Raw genomic sequence first — 19978 nt, forward strand, 5'->3', positions numbered from 1 at the left:
TGTAGTGTTTTAATGCATGATTTACGTACTAACTAACCTTTATAATTAATACTTTTATTTTTTAGATATTTAAAAATCCATGTGTTAGTTTTATTGAAAGCAAGTTATTTAGATATATTAGTTTTCTCCTTTATATATATATATATATATATAAATGATTCAACTTTTGAAATAGATGCCTGAAATTTGAATCAATGATGGAAATATTTTGAGAGAAATTACATGTAGGCTGTAGCTCTATGATAGATTAAATTTTTAAAATATTAACAAAAAAACCTATAATTTGAAAAAAAAAATGATTGCCGTTTAAATGCATGGACAGTAAAACTGCAGTATTCCTGGATTCATATATTGATGTTTTAAATAATACAAGGATCTTTCCATTTTTTTTGGGTAACATATTTTAATTAAGAATAAATTAGGAATAGAATTTAGACTGTGTTTTGATTTATTGAAACTATGTTCAATTTTATCAATTTGTTAGGATTTATAAAATTTAATTATGTTTTAAGATCATAATATTCTAGAGTCTAGATTCTTTGCGGCAAGTAATTTTTTGCATATATTGCTATAATGAAGAAAGGTATTAGGGTTATTTGTGAATGGAAAGTAACAAACATGCCTAAAAGGAAGTTTTATCAAACTAGTACAATATCAACAATGCTACATGGTGGTGAATGTTAAGCAGCAAGGGGTTATTTGTGAGCGGAAAGTAACGAACATGCTTAAAAGGAAGTTTTATCAAACTAGTACAATGTCAATAATGCTACATGGTAGTGAATGTTAAGCAATAAGGGGAAAAAGAACAAAAAGTTTGGTTAGCAAAAATGGTGATGTTGAGATAGATGTGTGGTCATACAAAAAAAGATAAGATCCATGATGATCATAGATGAGAAAAAGTTGGGGTGGCCTCTATTGAGGAGAAAATAGTAGGAAACTATTATTTAAGGTGGTTTGAGCATGTACAAAGAAATCCAATAGAGGTGTTGGTGAGGAGGGTTGAAATGATGATCTTGAGTCTTTTGAAGAGAAGTAAAGAGAGACTAAGAAGAACACTCAAGAAAGTTATTAAATAGAACCTTTTGGTGAACAATTTATTCAAAGAATTAACACAATGATGTAATTTGACCTATGTAGACAACTTCATTGATGTGTAATTTAGAATTAAATGAAGAAAGTTAGTTACTTAGTGACTATTAGAGGGATAAAGATAAGCCAAGTTAGCATCTATATATAGGGAGGATGTATAAACTTCAGCCTTTGTTTAATGATCAATATTTTCTAGAATTCTCTCTTATCTCTCTATTTCTCTATTCTTTATCCTATCTCTCCTTTCATCTCTTATCCTTACATTGTTCCTATTCGTCCTTTTCCTACTCATCAGTGGTATCAACAACCTTAGCCTCCCTTCATGCTTGGAACTCGATCCTATAATAGCCAAAGTTTAATGGCAGAGCAGTATGATGATCGTTTGTGCAATTGAAGAAGAATTAAGAAAGATTGCATCTTCACACTGTGTTATTCAAGCCTTATTTGCTCTAGTGGCTCTTGGACGAGAAGCGAGCACTACATCAGGCTTGTTTATTCAACTTGCTTATAGACAACAAAGTGCAAGCCAAATGAGGAACATGAGGCACTGAATCCAAATGAAAAATGAAAGAATTTAGAAATAACAATGCTTCCCTTGCTAGCAATAGAAAAAGTTTCATTTGCAGTATCTATTTCTCACGCCTACTACATGGACAATATGATGTGAATAATTTGGAGTCCATAGTCCTATGATCTGAGTCCCAGAGTCAACAATCCACTTAGATTTATTTGAATAGGTATTTACTTCATAGTGACCGTTACCTTGCTTGGCTACTAGGGTAGTGTGGGATGGTTGGGATGTTTGGCTAGATTATTGTAAGGCATTGAGCATCTCCAGTAGCTTAAATTAACTAGTCCTTATCAATTGTAGACATGGACCCAAATTTGTCTTCTGCAAGCTCAGAAGTGGCTTGATACCCACAATCCTTGCCTTTCTGTGGTTTCAAGTTCATAGGTTTACCATGTAGGTCCCAACAATTGTCCTTTGAATGACTTGTCTTTTTGCAATGATCACATAAGACATGAGACTCTCCCCTTAGTGTCCTTTTGTCCTTAATTAGAGTTCTTGCTTACCAAGGTAGAAGATTCAGATAGAGGAGGTATAAGGATAGAGTCAACTAACATCACCTTTTGACGAGAAGCTTCTCTCCAAACTTATGCATGCATCATTAGCTAAGAACTGAAACACCTATTCATCCTCAATTCATGTTTTGTATGTTGCTGCATCATGGGAACAAGACCACTCTTCCTTTGTGTTGAGGTCAATTTCTTGCCATATTGGAACGAGTTCCAAATAGAATTTAGTGAGCTCTCGTTACTCTTGTTTGATTTGCTGATTTTATGTCTTGGAATCATTTATTCAAACAGCATCTTCACCATCCGAGTACGAGTCTTTAACAGTTTCTTGGATATCTAGTGCTGTTGGTAAAAACATAAATGATTGCTGAATCTATGGAGTCATGACATTGACTAACCATGAGGCCATCATCAAGTTTTCGATCTCCCACTTCACCATAGCGGTCATGTCTAATTTGTTTGGGTTCTTGGAGTTTTCGGTGATGAAACCTAGTTTGCCTCACTCACCAATCACAAGTTGAATTGCCTAAGCCCATTCATGATAATTATTGCCCTTGAACTTATTTGACACGAGGGGAACGGATGACCCCTTGGCAAAACTCAACCCATCGAGTAAGTTGTTGGATTGCTTGATTTTGACTCTCCCTTCAATGGTCTGCTATTGTTCTTGGTTTTAATGTTAGAATTGACATGCTTTGATACCATATGATAATTGAATTTGAATATTTCATTTTATTGTTCACAAGATTAGGGATATATACATGGTATAGTGAAACAGGGAAATAAAAGAAAATGATTACAAATAATAATTCCCCTTATCCTATCTAATTTAATCCCTACAAATTAAGAGAAAATCTCTCACTACTAATGATTTGTTTGACTATTCTCACAATTAGTGTCCTATAACACTAATTCAGTTATTTTGAGCATTAATATCAAAACCTCAATATTTTCCCCATCTCATTTATTTATACTATCAAAATCTTGTCCTTTTATTCAATATTAAGCAATATTCCATCATATTGATAGAGATTTGATAGTATAGGATATCAAATACTACCTTGAGTAATATGGGATGCTTGATGGGGTATTTAAGTAGGTTAGTTTTCTCACTTTAATAACTAACTTTGGGGGTAGGGTTTCCCATCCCAATTAGGTACCCCATCAATTGGTACTAACGATTGGTTGTTGATGGTTCTGGAGAGGGCGACCCACAAAGGGTTTTGGCCAGCTGGGGGTTAAGTGCTATGGAGTGCAATCATTGGGACATTGGCTCTCCATGGGGAGCCAATTGATGGAGACTTGATAGTGTAGGATACAATGTCCTATATTGAGTAGCCTAGGGTAGAGGGATGATGGAAAAAATGTGGACTGATGTAATTGTGAGTGTGACTTTTTTAACAACTAGTATAAAAAATAGGCAAATTATAGGCAAAGATTTGGGAGATTAATTCAAGTTTAGGTAGGTCAAGGTCATCATAAAACTCAGAAAAATATCTTTAGCATCATGATGCAATAGAGGAAGTCATTAAATGACAGTCTCATAATATCTTTGTGAAATCTTTCACTTGCCCATCAAATTGTCACAATGATTGTATTGAAGGTTTTGAAGAGGAGCAGCAGTAGGCGGTAATAACAAGCTTTATCCTAAAGATTTTGAAGAGTAGTTTGAAGTAAATTGAAGACATGAAGACCATTAAAATTCTAAACAATACTTTGAAGTAAAACCTCAATTTGCAAAATGTCACATTCAGATTCAACCAACCAAGCTGTTATACCTGGTCAACTATGTTATTCTGGATCTATTGGAGAGCTGGAAGTTGTTTTGGTTATCATTAGTTGTAGAAGTGCCCTTTGTCTTACCAAGCACTTCAAGATGAATTATTCAAGTACTATAAAACTCTTGAAAGAGTTTTTTTCCACTAGTTAAGAGTGATGAAGACCAAGATGAAAATACTAGGGGAAATGAAATTGTGGAAAACTCATTCTAGGCTTAGGATATTCAAGATATTTATTAAGTGAGTTTTGGAATTTTATTTGAAAGTTTATATATTTGATTGGTTTATTTATTTTCTTATTATTGGCTCCCTATAAACAACTTTCTCATTAGTTGTCTCTACTTATGAACAATTTTGTTTTTCCATGTAGCTTAGGTCATTGGCTCTTCCATTTACTGTGTTGGAGTGGACTCTTCCAACAGTTCCTCGTCCTGTTCAAAATGCATCTACTAGGCAATCGTCCTCATCTTCTAAGGAGCAAAAAGTAGATGAGACATCCCTCCCGACAAAGTTGCCCTCATCAGATTCAAGTTAGTCATTTAGTGAACTTAAATATTCTTAGAAAAGAAACTAGTCTAGATTTAATGGCTCCATTTTTAATTAAAGAATTAAATATGGTTTTGGCTAATGCTAATTTCTTTGGATAGAGGATTCGGGCACAGAGGGACATCATGATGACACTTCTGAGAGTTTTGCGTTTGCCTTGGTGAATGGAGCACTTGGAGTTTTTGAAGTTCAAGGACGAAGGATTCGAGATTTCAGGTATATCCTCTTTTGTTTGACTGAAAGAGCGTTGTGCTTGTGCTGTTTTTCATTATACATGGATTGTTAAATTTGTAATGGTCATGTCTAAGACCTTGCAAGGTACATGTATTTGGTTAGTCTACTTTTTGTTGTTATATGCTATCAAGCTGTTTTTAATGAGTCCTGAATATCTTAAATATTTGGTTTTTCTAGATAATTTACAATCCATTAAAAAGTTTAGAGGAGTAATGAAAAAGTATCGATGCAAAGATAAATATTTATATATGGTTTTAATTGAATTGAAAAAAGCTTATGATCAGATACTAAGAGAAATACTTTGGAAAATCTTGAAAAAGAAAGGAATCCAAGTTGTCTATATTAGAGTTATACAAGATATGTATAAGGGGGTAACAACTAATATAAGAACATTTGGTGGTGAAACAAAGGACTTTCCTAGAAGGATTGAACTACATTAGGGATCATTTCTGAGTCTTATTTGTTTGACCTAGTTCTAGATGTTTTGACTGAGTATATTTAAGAAGAAATCCCCAAATGTATGCTTTTTGCAGATAATATGTGGATCAAGTGGTAGCACACTTAGCAATTTAAACTAGATTAACTAACTATATAGTATAGTGGCAACCTAGGTTATCTCCTAAAGATGTGTTTAAAGATTAAATTTAGAGCTTCTTAATGCAATTAAATTAAAATAAAAATCCCAATAGTTGATTGATTTTAATTGATTTAAATTAAATTTTATCGCACTGCTATCAAAACGGCAATGTTATATGGTAGTGAATGCTGGGTTCTAACGGGACAGCAAGAGCATAAAGTTGGAGTAGCAAAGATGAGAATGTTACGATGGATGTGCGGACATACACGTAAAGATAAAATTCAAAATGAGCACATACGCGAAAAAGTGAGGGTGGCACCTATTGAGGAAAAAATGGTAGAAAATCGGTTGAGATGGTTTGGGCATGTACAAAGAAGACCAAGGGAGGCACCAGTGAGAAGAGTAGAGCATATAACTTTGAGTCCGATTAAGAGAGGCAGAGGAAGGCATAAGAGAACACTCTTGGAAGTTATTGAATGCGATCTCTTAATTAATAATATTCCTAAAAGCTTGATAAACGATAGAGCACAATGGCGTCTTGCAATCCATGTAGCCGACCCCACCTAGTGGGATAAAGGCTTGTTGTTGTTGTTGTTGTTTAAATTAAATATTAATTAACCTAATTAAAGCCTAAAAACCTAAGCTAATGAGTTTATGAAAATGGGATGGAATAAGGTACTTGAAATTGGATTAATGCTCAAATTCTAACTACTTATGAAATGTAAATTAGTCACCCTTGATTCTTCTCTTCCTAACCAAATTATGAAGCTGCTAGGATAATTCTTTCTAGCAACTTAACTTCATTAGGAACCCTAATTAAGTCCAGGATTCAAGAGCCCAATTCAACTCCCTAATTTAGTTTTAGGCCCAAGTTAGGCTTTTTAATGGCAAATTCACTAGGGACCGCTTGGTTCAATTTTTGGCTCCGTTATTGGGGAGGTTATTTTGGATTGAATTTTTGTGTTTCTTAGTGCTTCACTTTCTTTTTTATCTCTGCCATCTTACTTCCGTATCATCACATTTGCATCGCTTCATTCTTTCTCACCATTTTCATTCATTTCCACGCACCTTCACTTTGTTTTCCCTATTTTGAATCTTTTTGAGTTTTGTTGTGTTTTAGTCAATTTGAGTCATTTTGCTATGATTTTTGGTTTTTAGAGTCCTCTATTATTTTTAGGTAATTTTTGTGTACATTTTTGAAGTCAAAAACTTGCAAAAATAGTTTCATTTTGGTTGTCATGAAATTTCATTGTTGCTGGAATTTTTTCAAATTTTTCCCAGAAAATCCAAAAACTTATGTATTTCGAGTTTCTTAGGGTCATTGAGCATTTTTAAGCTTTAGTTATTAGATTTGGGCAAATTTGGCCAAATTCGATCATCTTCAGTGACTTTTCAATTTTTTAGTATTGTTGTGATTTTCGATTATTTGTTGCGTGTCTTTGTTTTGAGTATTTTGCTTGGATTGGGGCTGTCCAAAGGTGAGGATGAGAATCCACCCCATAATCATAATCATGTACATGAGGGCAGGGCTAACAGTGAGAGGATTGGTGAGAATTTTATGGATAATGGGAATACTGGTGGGTTAAATAATGAAGAGAGGTCAATTAGGGTTACACAACCACATTGGGATGAAAATCCCTATGGTTTGTATGTAGCTCTTCATGGTTTAGATTTTGAACTTAAACCCTCTTTCTTAAATACCCTACCTAAGTTTCATGGCCTTCCTAGTGAAGATTGCCATAGATTACTCTCATCTTACTTCCATGTGTGCAATAATATGAAACCCCCTCATGTTAGAGTAGAAGAAGTTCAAGCCAAGGATTTGTTTTCACTCTTGAGAGCAATGCCAAGGAATGATGCTTTAACTACCCTTCTTATATTAGAGTTCATACTTGGGCTGAATTGAGACGTTTGTTTCTTGAAAAGTTCTCCCCCAATTCTAAATTTTCAAGGTTTAAGAAAAAAATTTATAGTGTTTTGCAAGGGGAGGATGGGACATTATATGAGTTTTGGAACTGAATTCAAGGGGTTTTTGGCTAAATGCTCTCAACATGGTATTACAAGTAAAAATTTGATCAAGTACTTTTATGATGGGGTTGTCTCATAGATTTAAGTGCTTTGAAAGCTTGGGAGCTATTAGAGGAGATGGCCATAAGTAGTGGAGAGTACTCAAATAGGGAAAGGAGACCTATGTATGGGGAGAGCATTGTGTTGAGTGAAGTCATCTTGACTTGCTTGCTTTGAAACTTGAAAAATTGCTGGTACCCTCTAATTCCAATTTGAATGTATCATCCCATAACCGTGTTAGTATTGTGCATGTTTCACAAGCTCTTGTGTCTTTTGCATCTCAAGGCCAAGTGAGTCAAGAATAACACCCATATTAATGTCACTAAAAGGGAAACAATTAAACTTCTCACAAAAGGAATAAGTATACCCATCAATGCAAAAATAAGGCAATGAAAGAGATGCATGAGGATAAGAGTTAAGAGGCAACGCATTCTTTGAAACATCTAAAGCATCTTCAATAACAATTTTAATAGCATTCACACCTAAGAGGGAGTAGTCCTCATAGGGACGCTTCATAGCGTCATAAATATTAAAAGTAACAAAATCTCTACCACACCTCAAGGTAAGTTTACCTTATTCCATATCAATCAAAGTGTGGGCAGTGGTCATAAAAGGTCTATCAGGTATCAAAATATCCTCCCCACTACTCTCTTTAGACATATCAAGCACATAGAAATCAGCAAGGAAAGGCATATTTTTAACACAAACCAAAACATCCTCAACTTTTTCATGTAGATGCCTTAGTGTCCTATCAGCTAATTGGCAAATCATTTTTGTAGAGTGCATGCAATTCAAACCCAGGGTTTTATAAATGGATAAAGGCATAACATTAATAGCAATATTCAAGTCAATCAAAGCATATGAAAATTGCAATTCACCAATTTTGCAAGGAATTGTAAATGACCCTAGATCTTCACATTTAATTAGCAATTGAGGTTTCATTATGGCACTAATAGAAGAAGAAAGTTGCACCATAGCATTTTGAGTAAATTTCCTCTTATTAGTACAACAATCTTCAAAAACTTAGCATATTTAAGCACATTTTTCACCAAATCAAGCAAAGGTACATTTACATGAATTTTATTAAAGAGCTCTTATACCTCACTATCTTGTCCCTTTTCTTTCCTTAGCATCCTTATTGCTTGAGGAAAAGGCAATCTCTTTATCAACTCAAGGCGTAACCTCATTAGGCTCATCCTCATCAGGCTCTATCTCTTTAAAAGGCAATCTCTTGAAACTTTACCATTAGGCTCATCCTAAATGAGAATATTCTCATTTGTTTCATCAAATAATCTGATTATTCTCTCCCTTTTCAGTCCTAAAAGTGACACCACTAATGCTTAATTTAGCCCTCTTCCATGATTCTTGACCAATTGCGAAAGTCCAAGTTCATATGTGCCACTTAAGTCACAAAATAAGCATAAAATCAAAGTCAAATATTCATGTGACCTAATAATTAAATTCTTGTACATGGAATTAATTAATTAGCATGGGAGAATATCAATGAAGTAAAATTCAAGGGTAGTAACACGTGAAAACTCATGCATGCACATAAAACTTTAATTCGGTCAATAAAGTCAACAACCCTGAAATGTGATTTTTATTTTATAACTCCCAAACCAAATTGAATTTTGAAAAACTAATTTCTTATTTGTTTTTTTGGGTATAAAACACATGGAACACAACATTAACCCAATTTTTCATAAAAAATGCAATTTTGAACCAAAATATCTCTAGTGCAAAATTTTGCCCCTTAGGCAATTTTCTTGCTTTTGATACCATAAATGCACCAAAGTGGGGAATAAAATGTGAAAAATGGATCCTAAATAAATTAATAAAGTGTGTATAACTCCGCCTATGTTTATAGCCGGTCCCAAGCCCGGGTAAAGGAGGAGGGTTGTGTTAGGCCATCAACAGCCAATGTAAAAATTTGTTGAATCTATCATGAACATGGACAATAGACGTTATAATGTTAATGCTAGGTCGTTGCCCGTAAGTAACGCGCTGCATGGCTCGAGTACAGTGATAAGTGAGTTAGAGCTGCTGCATCGGCGCCCGGATGTAGTGTTAAATGAGCAAGGGCTACCGCGTCATTCTGGACGCACGCGGCTAAAGAAGTTAGTCCATAAGAGCAAAATTAGATTTGGTACTTGGAATGTTGGGACATTAAATTGTAAATCTGTAGAGGTTGTAGGGGTTATGATTCAAAGGAAAATCAATATCATTTGCTTGCAAGAAACAAAATGGCGTGGAGAAGAAGCTAAGGATATTCAAGGTTTCAAACTTTGGTATGCAGGAAAAGTAAGTGCACGCAATGGAGTAGGCATCATTATAGATAAGGAGTGGAAGAAGAACGTTGTAGCAGTTAGCAGAATTGGAGATAGAATTATTTCTTTAAAAATGATAATTGGACGTGAGACTGTTAATATTGTTAGCGCTTATGCGCCGCAAGTCGGGACAGAAGCCAGTCTTAAGGAATTATTTTGGGAGGATCTAGAGGGGTTGATTCGACACATACCACAGAGTGAAAAGATTTTTATTGGAGGAGACTTTAATGGGCATGTCGGGAGGGAAGCTGGTCAGTATGCGAGGGTGCATGGTGGTTTTGGTTTTGGAGAGCTAAACAATGAAGGACAAACTCTTCTTGATTTCTCATTGGCGTATGATTTTAAGATTGCCAACACTTGTTTCAAGAAGAGAGATGAGCATCTCATCACTTACAAAAGTGGAGCCTCAAGGTCGCAGATTGATTTTCTTTTGGTTAGGAACACAGATAGAAAACTTTGTAAAAATTGTAAGGTGATACCCGGAGATGCTGTAACGACACAACATAGGGTCCTAGTCCTTGATGTGTGTATTATGAGTAAAATCCAAAAACGTCGACAAGTAGTAACACCAAGGATTAGGTGGTGGCAATTAAAAGGTGAGAAGCAAGATATTTTCAAGCGAAATCTTTTGGATAAAGGAATTTGGGATTCTCAGGGAAGTGCTAACATTATATGGGAGGATATGGCTAAAAAGATACGGGAGGTTGCAAAAGTAGTTTTGGGAGAATCGAAAGGTTCTGGTCCGAGAGATAAGGAGTCTTGGTGGTGGAATAATAGTGTACAGGACAAAATCAAGTATAAGAAGAACTGTTTTAAAGCCATACATTTGTGTAACAATGAGGAAAATTGGGAGAGGTACCGTATGGCTAAGAAGGAAACTAAGAGAGCTGTGGGTGAAGCTCGTTCTAAAGCTTTTGAAGAATTTTATAAGAACCTTGAGACGAAGGAAGGAGAGCAAAATATTTATAAGATTGCCAAGAGTAGGGAAAGAAAATCAAGAGATCTAGAACAGGTAAGGTGTATTAAGGATGAAGAGGGAAGAATTTTAGTTACAGATGATGAAATTAAAAATAGATGGGAGACTTATTTTTCTAAACTTTTCAATGATGGAGAGGATTCATCTAGTAACTTGGAGGATTTAGTAACTGGTGAAGGAGAACAAAATTTGTCATTCTATCGAAAAATACGTGATAAGGAGGTAAAGGAAGCTCTTAAGAAAATGGCAAATGGTAGAGCCAACGGACCTGATTGTATATCTATCGAAGCGTGGAAATGTTTAGGTGAAGAAGGGGTGAGATGGTTAACTAAGTTATTTAATGTGATTTTACGGTCCAAGAAAATGCCTGATGAGTGGAGGAGAAGTACATTAATTCCTATTTATAAAAATAAAGGAGATATTCAGAATTGTACTAACTATAGAGGGATTAAACTCATGAGCCACACAATGAAATTGTGGGAGAAAGTAATTGAGCACAGGTTGAGATTGGAGACAAGTATTTCTGAGAATCAATTTGGTTTTATGCCAGGTAGATCAACTACAGAGGCGATTTATCTACTAAGGGGATTAATGGAAAAGTATCGTTGTAAAGATAAAGATCTACACATGGTTTTTATTGATTTGGAAAAAGCTTATGACCGTATACCAAGAGAAGTGCTTTGGAAAGCGTTGGAAAAAAAGGGAGTACGGATTGCTTATATTAAAGCCATACAAGATATGTATGAGGGGGTAAAAACTAGTATAAGAACGCCTAGTGGTCAAACAAAGGATTTTCCTATAAAGATTGGACTACATCAGGGATCATCTCTGAGTCCTTATTTGTTTAACTTGATTTTAAATGTTTTGACGGAACATATTCAAGAGGAAATCCCGAAATGTATGCTCTTCGCGGATGATATAGTTCTTATAGCAGAGACAAGAGAAGAGGTTAATTGCAAACTTGAGTTATGGAGGAGGACATTGGAGTCGAAAGGTTTTCGTCTGAGTAGAAGTAAGACGGAATATTTATATTGTAAATTTGGTAAAGGACTATTCGAAAATAATTTGGAAGTGAAATTGGGAGATCAAATTATACCTCAAGTGGAAAAGTTTAGATATTTGGGAGCCATTATTCAAAATGATGGCGAAATCAGTGGAGATATTTCACATAGAATTCAAGCTGGGTGGTTTAATTGGAGAAAAGCTAAAGGAGTTATTTGTGACCGTAAGGTGCCTAATAAACTTAAAGGAAAGTTTTATCGTACTGCTATCAGACCGGCAATGTTATATAGTAGTGAATGCTGGGCTCTAACGGGACAGCAAGAGCATAAAGTTGGAGTAGCAGAGATGAGAATGTTACGATGGATGTGCGGACATACACGTAAAGATAAAATTCGAAATGAGCACATACGCGAAAAAGTGAGGGTGGCACCTATTGAGGAAAAAATGGTAGAAAATCGGTTGAGATGGTTTGGGCATGTACAAAGAAGACCAAGGGAGGCACCAGTGAGAAGAGTGGAACATATAACTTTGAGTCCGATTAAGAGAGGTAGAGGAAGGCCTAAGAGAACACTCTTGGAAGTTGTTGAACGTGATCTCTTAATTAATAATATTTCTAAAAGCTTAATAAATGATAGAGCACAATGGCGTCTTGCAATCCATGTAGCCGACCCCACCTAGTGGGATAAAGGCTTGTTGTTGTTGTGTAAAATATGAGTCTTATCAATGTAGTTCTTTTTGTGAAGACAAGAGAAGAGATTAATTGCAAACTTGAGTTATGGAGGAGGACATTGGATTCGAAAAGTATCTGCCGAGTAGGAGTAAGACGGAATATTTGCATTGTAATTTTAATACGAGGTAAGTTAGTAGTAATTTGGAAGTGAAATTGGGAGATTAAATTATCCCTCAAGTTAAAAAGTTTAGATATTTAGGGGCTATTATTTAACATAATGGGAAAATTGATGGGGATGTGGCACAAAGAATACAAGCTAGGTGGTTTACTTAGGGAAAGGCTAAATGAGTTATTTGTGATCAAAAGATACCTAATAAACTCAAAGGGAAGTTTTATCAAACTATTATAAGACCAGTTATATTATATAGTAATGAATGTTAAGCTTTAAAAGGATAGTATGAGTATAAAGTTAGAGTAGCGGAGATGAGAATGTTGAGATGGATGTGCGAGTATACACATAAAGATAAAATATGAAATGAGTATATATGAGAAAAAGTGGGCATAGCATCTATTAAAAGAAAAATAGTCAAAAATCATTTGAGATATTTTGGACAAGTATAGAAAAGATAGCGAGGCACCAGTGAGGAGAGTGAAACGGATTATTTTGAGTCCTGCATGGAGGGATAGAGGAAGGCCAAAGAGAGTAGTTATGGAAGTTGTTGATCGAGACCTTTTAATTAAAAATATTCCTGGATGCTCGGTAAATGATAAAGCATAATGGTATAGTGCAATCTATGTAGCTGAACCCATCTAGTAGATTAAGGCTTCTTGTTCACTTGTTGTTTTAAAAAGTTTAGAGGAGGTTTGTTTAAATACAAAATATATAAATGGGAGGGCCTTGCTAACCCAGTTTTGAAAAAATAAGCTGTTCATTGCGGACGATTAAATTCATCATCAAATTTTGAGAAATGGGCTTGCTTGGGACATTATAGAGTGCACTTTTCTGTTTTGTTCTATTCAAAATCACTTGACCTATAAATTATTTATGGTACCTCTCATGTCAAAATTGTCTGTAAAATTTGAAATGGGCCTTTTTGAATAGTAGAAACTCATGTTGGAGCCCAATGGAGGACTATGATTGCAAATAAGCATATCTGAGTTGGTTGTAGGCATGAACCATCTAGCACTAAAGAGTTAAAAGAACAATGTATTTGATTTTTCATTATCTCACACTCATCTAGGCTTCAGTTTTCTGTTAATGTAGCTAGTTAGTTCCTAAACCAGAAAAATGAGGAGCACTTGGAAATTGTATATTAAATTTTCTGCTGTCTTAAAGTGGCTCTTGGAGTGGGACTATTCTTTAGAAGGAGCACTCCTAGAAGTATTAATGTTTTTTAGATGCCGATTGGGCAAGATTTGTGATTGATGTAAGATGCAGTTTAGGTAACCCTGCTTTTGTGATTGACTTTTCACTACAGGAACTTGGAGAGGTAAGAAACAACTAGTTGTTGATAGGAGCAATGTTGAAACAGAGTTCCATGTACTAGCTCTTGGAATTTTGTGAAGGAATTTGCTTGATGTGACTTCTCATGAAACTTAGATTTTGACTTACCTTTGAAAGTTTTGATTGATGAGATATGTGACTGATGGAAGATCTAGAATGTTTTACTACAGTTTCTTATGGTGGAATGTGGTTACATGGAGTGATGAAATTAGAGACCAAACAGAAAGATATAGATAGTATAGTGATAGAGTCACAACAACAACAACAATAACAAGCCTTTATCTCACTAGGTGGGGTCGGCTACATGGATTGCAAGACACCATTGTGCTCTATCATTTATCAAGCTTTTAGGAATATTATTAATTAAGAGATCGCGTTAAACAACTTCTAAGAGTGTTCTCTTAGGCCTTCCTCTACCTCTCTTAATCGGACTTAAAGTTATATGTTCCACTCTTCTCACTGGTGCCTCCCTTGGTCTTCTTTGTACATGCCCAAACCATCTCAACCGACTTTCTACCATTTTTTCCTCAATAGGTGCCACCCTCACTTTTTCGCGTACGTGCTCATTTCAAATTTTATCTTTACGTGTATGTCCGTACATCCATCGTAACATTCTCATCTCTGCTACTCCAACTTTATGCTCTTGCTGTCCCGTTAGAGCCCAGCATTCACTACTATATAACATTGCCGGTCTGATAGCAGTGCGATAAAACATTGCTTTATGTTTATTAGGCACCTTATGGTCGCAAATAACTCCTTTAGCTTTTCTCCAATTAAACCACCCAACTTGAATTCTATGTGAAATATCTCCACTGATTTCGCCATCATTTTGAATAATGGCTCCCAAATATTTAAACTTTTCCACTTGAGGTATAATTTGATCTCCCAATTTCACTTCCAAATTATTTTCGAATAGTCCTTTACCAAATTTACAATATAAATATTCCGTCTTACTTCTACTCAGACGAAAACCTTTCGACTCCAATGTCCTCCTCCATAACTCAAGTTTGCAATTAACCTCTTCTCTTGTCTCTGCTATAAGAACTATATCATCCGTGAAGAGCATACATTTTGGAATTTCTCCTTGAATATGTTTCGTCAAAACATTTAAGATTAAGTTGAACAAATAAGGACTCAGAGATGATCCCTGATGTAGTCCAATCTTTATAGGAAAATCCTTTGTTTGACCACTAGGCGTTCTTATACTAGTTTTTACCCCCTCATACATATCTTGTATGGCTTTAATATAAGCAATCCGTACTCCTTTTTTTTCCAACGCTTTCCAAAGCACTTCTCTTGGTATACGGTCATAAGCTTTTTCCAAATCAATAAAAACCATGTGTAGATCTTTATCTTTACAACGATACTTTTCCATTAATCCCCTTAGTAGATAAATCGCCTCTGTAGTTGATCTACCTGGCATAAAACCAAATTGATTCTCAGAAATACTTGTCTCTAATCTCAACCTGTGCTCAATTACTTTCTCCCACAATTTCATTGTGTGGCTCATGAGTTTAATCCCTCTATAGTTAGTACAATTCTGAATATCTCCTTTATTTTTATAAATAGGAATTAATGTACTTCTCCTCCACTCATCAGGCATTTTCTTGGACCGTAAAATCACATTAAATAACTTAGTTAACCATCTCACCCCTTCTTCACCTAAACATTTCCACGCTTCGATAGATATACAATCAGGTCCGTTGGCTCTACCATTTGCCATTTTCTTAAGAGCTTCCTTTACCTCCTTATCACGTATTTTTCGATAGAATGACAAATTTTGTTCTCCTTCACCAGTTACTAAATCCTCCAAGTTACTAGATGAATCCTCTCCATCATTGAAAAGTTTAGAAAATAAGTCTCCCATCTATTTTTAATTTCATCATCTGTAACTAAAATTCTTCCCTCTTCATCCTTAATACACCTTACCTGTTCTAGATCTCTTGATTTTCTTTCCCTACTCTTGGCAATCTTATAAATATTTTGCTCTCCTTCCTTCGTCTCAAGGTTCTTATAAAATTCTTCAAAAGCTTTAGAACGAGCTTCACCCACAGCTCTCTTAGTTTCCTTCTTAGCCATACGGTACCTCTCCCAATTTTCCTCATTGTTACACAAATGTATGGCTTTAAAACAGTTCTTCTTATACTTGATTTTGTCCTGTACACTATTATTCCACCACCAAGACTCCTTATCTCTCGGACCAGAACCTTTTGATTCTCTCAAAACTACTTTTGCAACCTCCCGTATCTTTTTTCGCCATATCCTCCCACATGATGTTAACACTTCTCTGAGATTCCCAAATTCCTTTATCCAAAAGATTTCGCTTGAAAATATCTTGTTTCTCACCTTTTAATTGCCACCACCTAATCCTTGGTGTTACTACTTGTCGACGTTTTTGGATTTTACTCATAATACACACATCAAGGACTAGGACCCTATGTTGTGTCGTTACAGCATCTCTGGGGATCACCTTACAATTTTTACAAAGTTTTCTATCTGTGTTCCTTATCAAAAGAAAATCAATCTGTGACCTTGAGGCTCCACTTTTGTAAGTGATGAGATGCTCATCTCTCTTCTTGAAAACAAGTGTTGGCAATCTTAAAATCATACGCCAATGAGAAATCAAGAAAAGTTTGTCCTTCATTGTTTAGCTCCCAAAACCAAAACCACCATGCACCCTCGCATACTGACCAGCTTCCCTCCCGACATGCCCATTAAAGTCTCCTCCAATAAAAATCTTTTCACTCTGTGGTATGTGTCGAATCAACCCCTTTAGATCCTCCCAAAATAATTCCTTAAGACTGGCTTCTGTCCCGACTTGCGGCGCATAAGCGCTAACAATATTAACAGTCTCACGTCCAATTATCATTTTTAAAGAAATAATTCTGTCTCCAATTCTGCTAACTTCTACAACGTTCTTCTTCCACTCCTTATCTATAATGATGCCTACTCCATTGCGTGCACTTACTTTTCCTGTATACCAAAGTTTGAAACCTTGAATATCCTTAGCTTCTTCTCCACGCCATTTTGTTTTTTGCAAGCAAAGGATATTGATTTTCCTTTGAATCATAACCCCTACAACCTCTACAGATTTACAATTTAATGTCCCAACATTCCAAGTACCAAATCTAATTTTGCTCTAAGTGGGTACAAGGAATAAATAGATAACAATATTAGAGTATAGTGATAGATCACTGGAAGTAATATGTATCTGATTATTCTGAGTGGGTACAAGGAATAAATAGATAACAATATTAGAGCTGCTATTTTATATATAGATAACAATACTAGAGCTACTATTTTATGGCAATATAACCAGCTTAACGACTTATTCCCTGATACTCTCCCTCATTTATCTGGATCTCTTTCATATTAATTCTTTCTTCTTCTTCATTTCCTTCCGTTCGAATGGAACTCTTCTTGATGTGGTCAGGAGGTTATGAACATTGAGCTTATTTCTGAAAGTAGCAAAACTGTTGTTGGTAATTGCCTTCATGAGAATGGTCTACTACCTGATCATGAGTGGAACATGTTGTTGATTACCTTCTCCTCTGTGAAGAACAAGTCTAACTCTACATGCTTGGTTCTTGAGTGGATAAAAGGATTAGAAGATAACATCCCTATCCTTAGATTGACAGTGACTGAGAATCACTATTGTTGTGGGCTTCAGATTATGAAGTTGATGCAATAATGATTGGATCCATATCACTTAAGCGGTGCAATTAGCTGGGCTCCGATATTCATCTTCAGTACTTGATTTTGAAATGACTGACTGTGTTTTAGATGCCCATGAAATCAGATTAGGGCATTGGAACACTGCAGAACCACTAGTAGAATGCCTGTCATCTCTATTTGTTGCCTACTCAGCGTCAGCTTTTTAAATTCAAATTAGAACTCTTCTGTAACAATGGCCCATGTGTTTGTAGTCCCACTAGATATCACAAGATTCTCTTCCTAATCTGCCAATGGTATTGTTGAGGTACATGGATAAATCGACAGGCCTTCTTAACCAAATTGGCTAACTTGGGTCTGGTGATGGTAATGTACTGTAAGGCTACCAATGCTATGATAGACCTATACAAGTGTTCATCTTCAACAAGATTGTCTCCACCTTTTCAGAGTCTAACAATAGAGGACATAGGCGTTTAGCTCAGTTTATATCTGTCATACCAGCTTTAGCCAATAAACCATTGATGTATTTAGTTTGAGTTAGTAGAACGCCTATTATCTGTAACTTGAATTCCCAAGAGAAAAGTGAGCGGTCCAAGATTCTTCAGCGCAAATTTATCATGAACTTAGGTTATAAGTTGGATGATTGTCTGCCTTTGAGTGACCTTTTATGATGATATCATTATCATCAACATATCAACATTAGCATTATTGGGTCGGCTTGTTGTTGATAGACAGGTAAGAATCACATTGCAGATCTTGCAGAAATGAGACCTAGGCAAACTAGGTTAGAGGATAGTTTTTTAAATTGAGCTCATAAACCAGCTTATGGTTATATAAAGCCTTTAAAATTTGCACACCAAAGCAACATCTTTTGTTCTTAAAGCCAATGACATGAGGAATGTTTTAAGCCTCTCCTAGGATTTGTATGTTTGGTTGTTTCCAAGGGTAACGGGCCCTTTGACATTGACGATGATAGCCATGGTAATAGGAGTTGCTCTTGTTTTGATCATTGTGTGTATCGCTTTTTGACTCTCCCTTTGATCACATCATCCCAGGTCTCAAATTTCTCTAGTGCATGCCTTGACCTCTTAAGGGAATCCTCAAGATCATATCCTCTCATTGTTGCTAGCATTTGATATTTCTTGTTGAGGTTATTATTGTTCCCATCATGCTTCATTGAACTAAGATGGGAGAAAGTTTGTGGCAAGGGCTTAATGGCATGATCAAGGTTCTTCGATTGGATACACTGCTCTAATAGTAGCATGAAGAGACCGAACAGAATGATACAGATTGCAGAAAGATGAGAGAATCATAGGAAGTAATATTTATCGGCAACAATACTACAGCTACTCTGTTATAACAATATAACTAACATAACAGAATAAAACAGTATAACAAACATAATTACATAATGACTTATTCCTTAATATGGAGAAGCAAGAGACGATCAACTTTTGTAAGGAGCAATGCTGAAACTGAGTTTTGTGCTCTAACCTTTTTAATTTGTGAAGGAATTTGGTTGATGAGACTTTTCAAGGAACTTAAATTAGTTGTTGACTTACCCGTGAAAGTTTTTGTAATAAAGTATCTAGGTCTAGAATACCTAGGAATTCTATTCATCATCATATGACAGAGTATGTGGAATACTATAATTCCATTCCTTGCTCAGCCTTACATGCTTTGCCATCTATTTTTAAGATCATAGGGTGTGAAACATGTGTTCATCAAAAAGCTTGAGTCTGCAACTATGTTCCTCAGGGGAATAATCAATTTGTCTTGCTTTTATTGGTTCTTGCTCTTCCTGTTTTACCCTTTTTCCAGTATTTTTAAATCTTATTAAGAGAGTATCTACTTTACTGCAGACCGAAATGGCCTTCTACATCATTCATATCCTCAGATGGATTAATTACTGCAATGGCCTATCGCTTACCTCATGTGGTATATATCACATTCTTATAATTAGTTAATATGAGTTTGCTGCAAATTTTATGATGCTTATGACTAAATTAACTTTTCAGGTTATGGGGGACAGGATAGGAAACATAAGATGGTGGGATGTGACAACCGGACAGTCTTCCTATTTCAACACTCATAGAGAAGGAATCCGCCGTATCAAATTCTCTCTCTGTTGTACCAGGAGATCATAGTCGGGGGCGTATAGCTGTTCTGTTTTATGACAACAACCTTTTCTGTATTTGACTTGGTATGCAATGTTGCTGACTTTTTTCTTCTTTTGATTATATGTACACTTTCATTTTTATTATTATTGCTGCTGCTGTTATTATTATACTTTTCTATGGTTTCTATACATATTTGTTCATCTTGTGATGAATCATTTTGTAGCTTAAAAAAAAGCATTAAATTTTTGTTTTTGGTAGGGATTGACAACTTCAAATGAAGGGAACCTTATATCTTTCTTATATAAAATGTTTCCTTTCAGTTTCTCTCTTGGAATACTT

General features: G+C 35.5%; 1 protein-coding gene across 1 annotated transcript; it reads left to right on the forward strand.

The window, feature by feature from the left end:
* Positions 1 to 807: 807 nt before the first annotated feature.
* LOC129301241 (uncharacterized) lies at positions 808 to 19666 on the forward strand. Its single transcript, XM_054939814.1, has 5 exons — positions 808 to 2778; positions 4315 to 4474; positions 4592 to 4706; positions 19382 to 19457; positions 19538 to 19666. Exons 1-5 carry the CDS (start codon positions 2749 to 2751, stop codon positions 19664 to 19666), a joined length of 510 nt encoding a protein of 169 aa, XP_054795789.1. The 5' UTR covers positions 808 to 2748.
* The last annotated feature ends 312 nt before the right edge of the window (positions 19667 to 19978 follow it).

The sequence above is a fragment of the Prosopis cineraria genome, unplaced genomic scaffold (genome assembly GCF_029017545.1).
Source record: "Prosopis cineraria cultivar Desert tree isolate PC_DT_omini unplaced genomic scaffold, ASM2901754v1 PC1978, whole genome shotgun sequence".
Classification (NCBI taxonomy): domain Eukaryota; kingdom Viridiplantae; phylum Streptophyta; class Magnoliopsida; order Fabales; family Fabaceae; genus Prosopis; species Prosopis cineraria.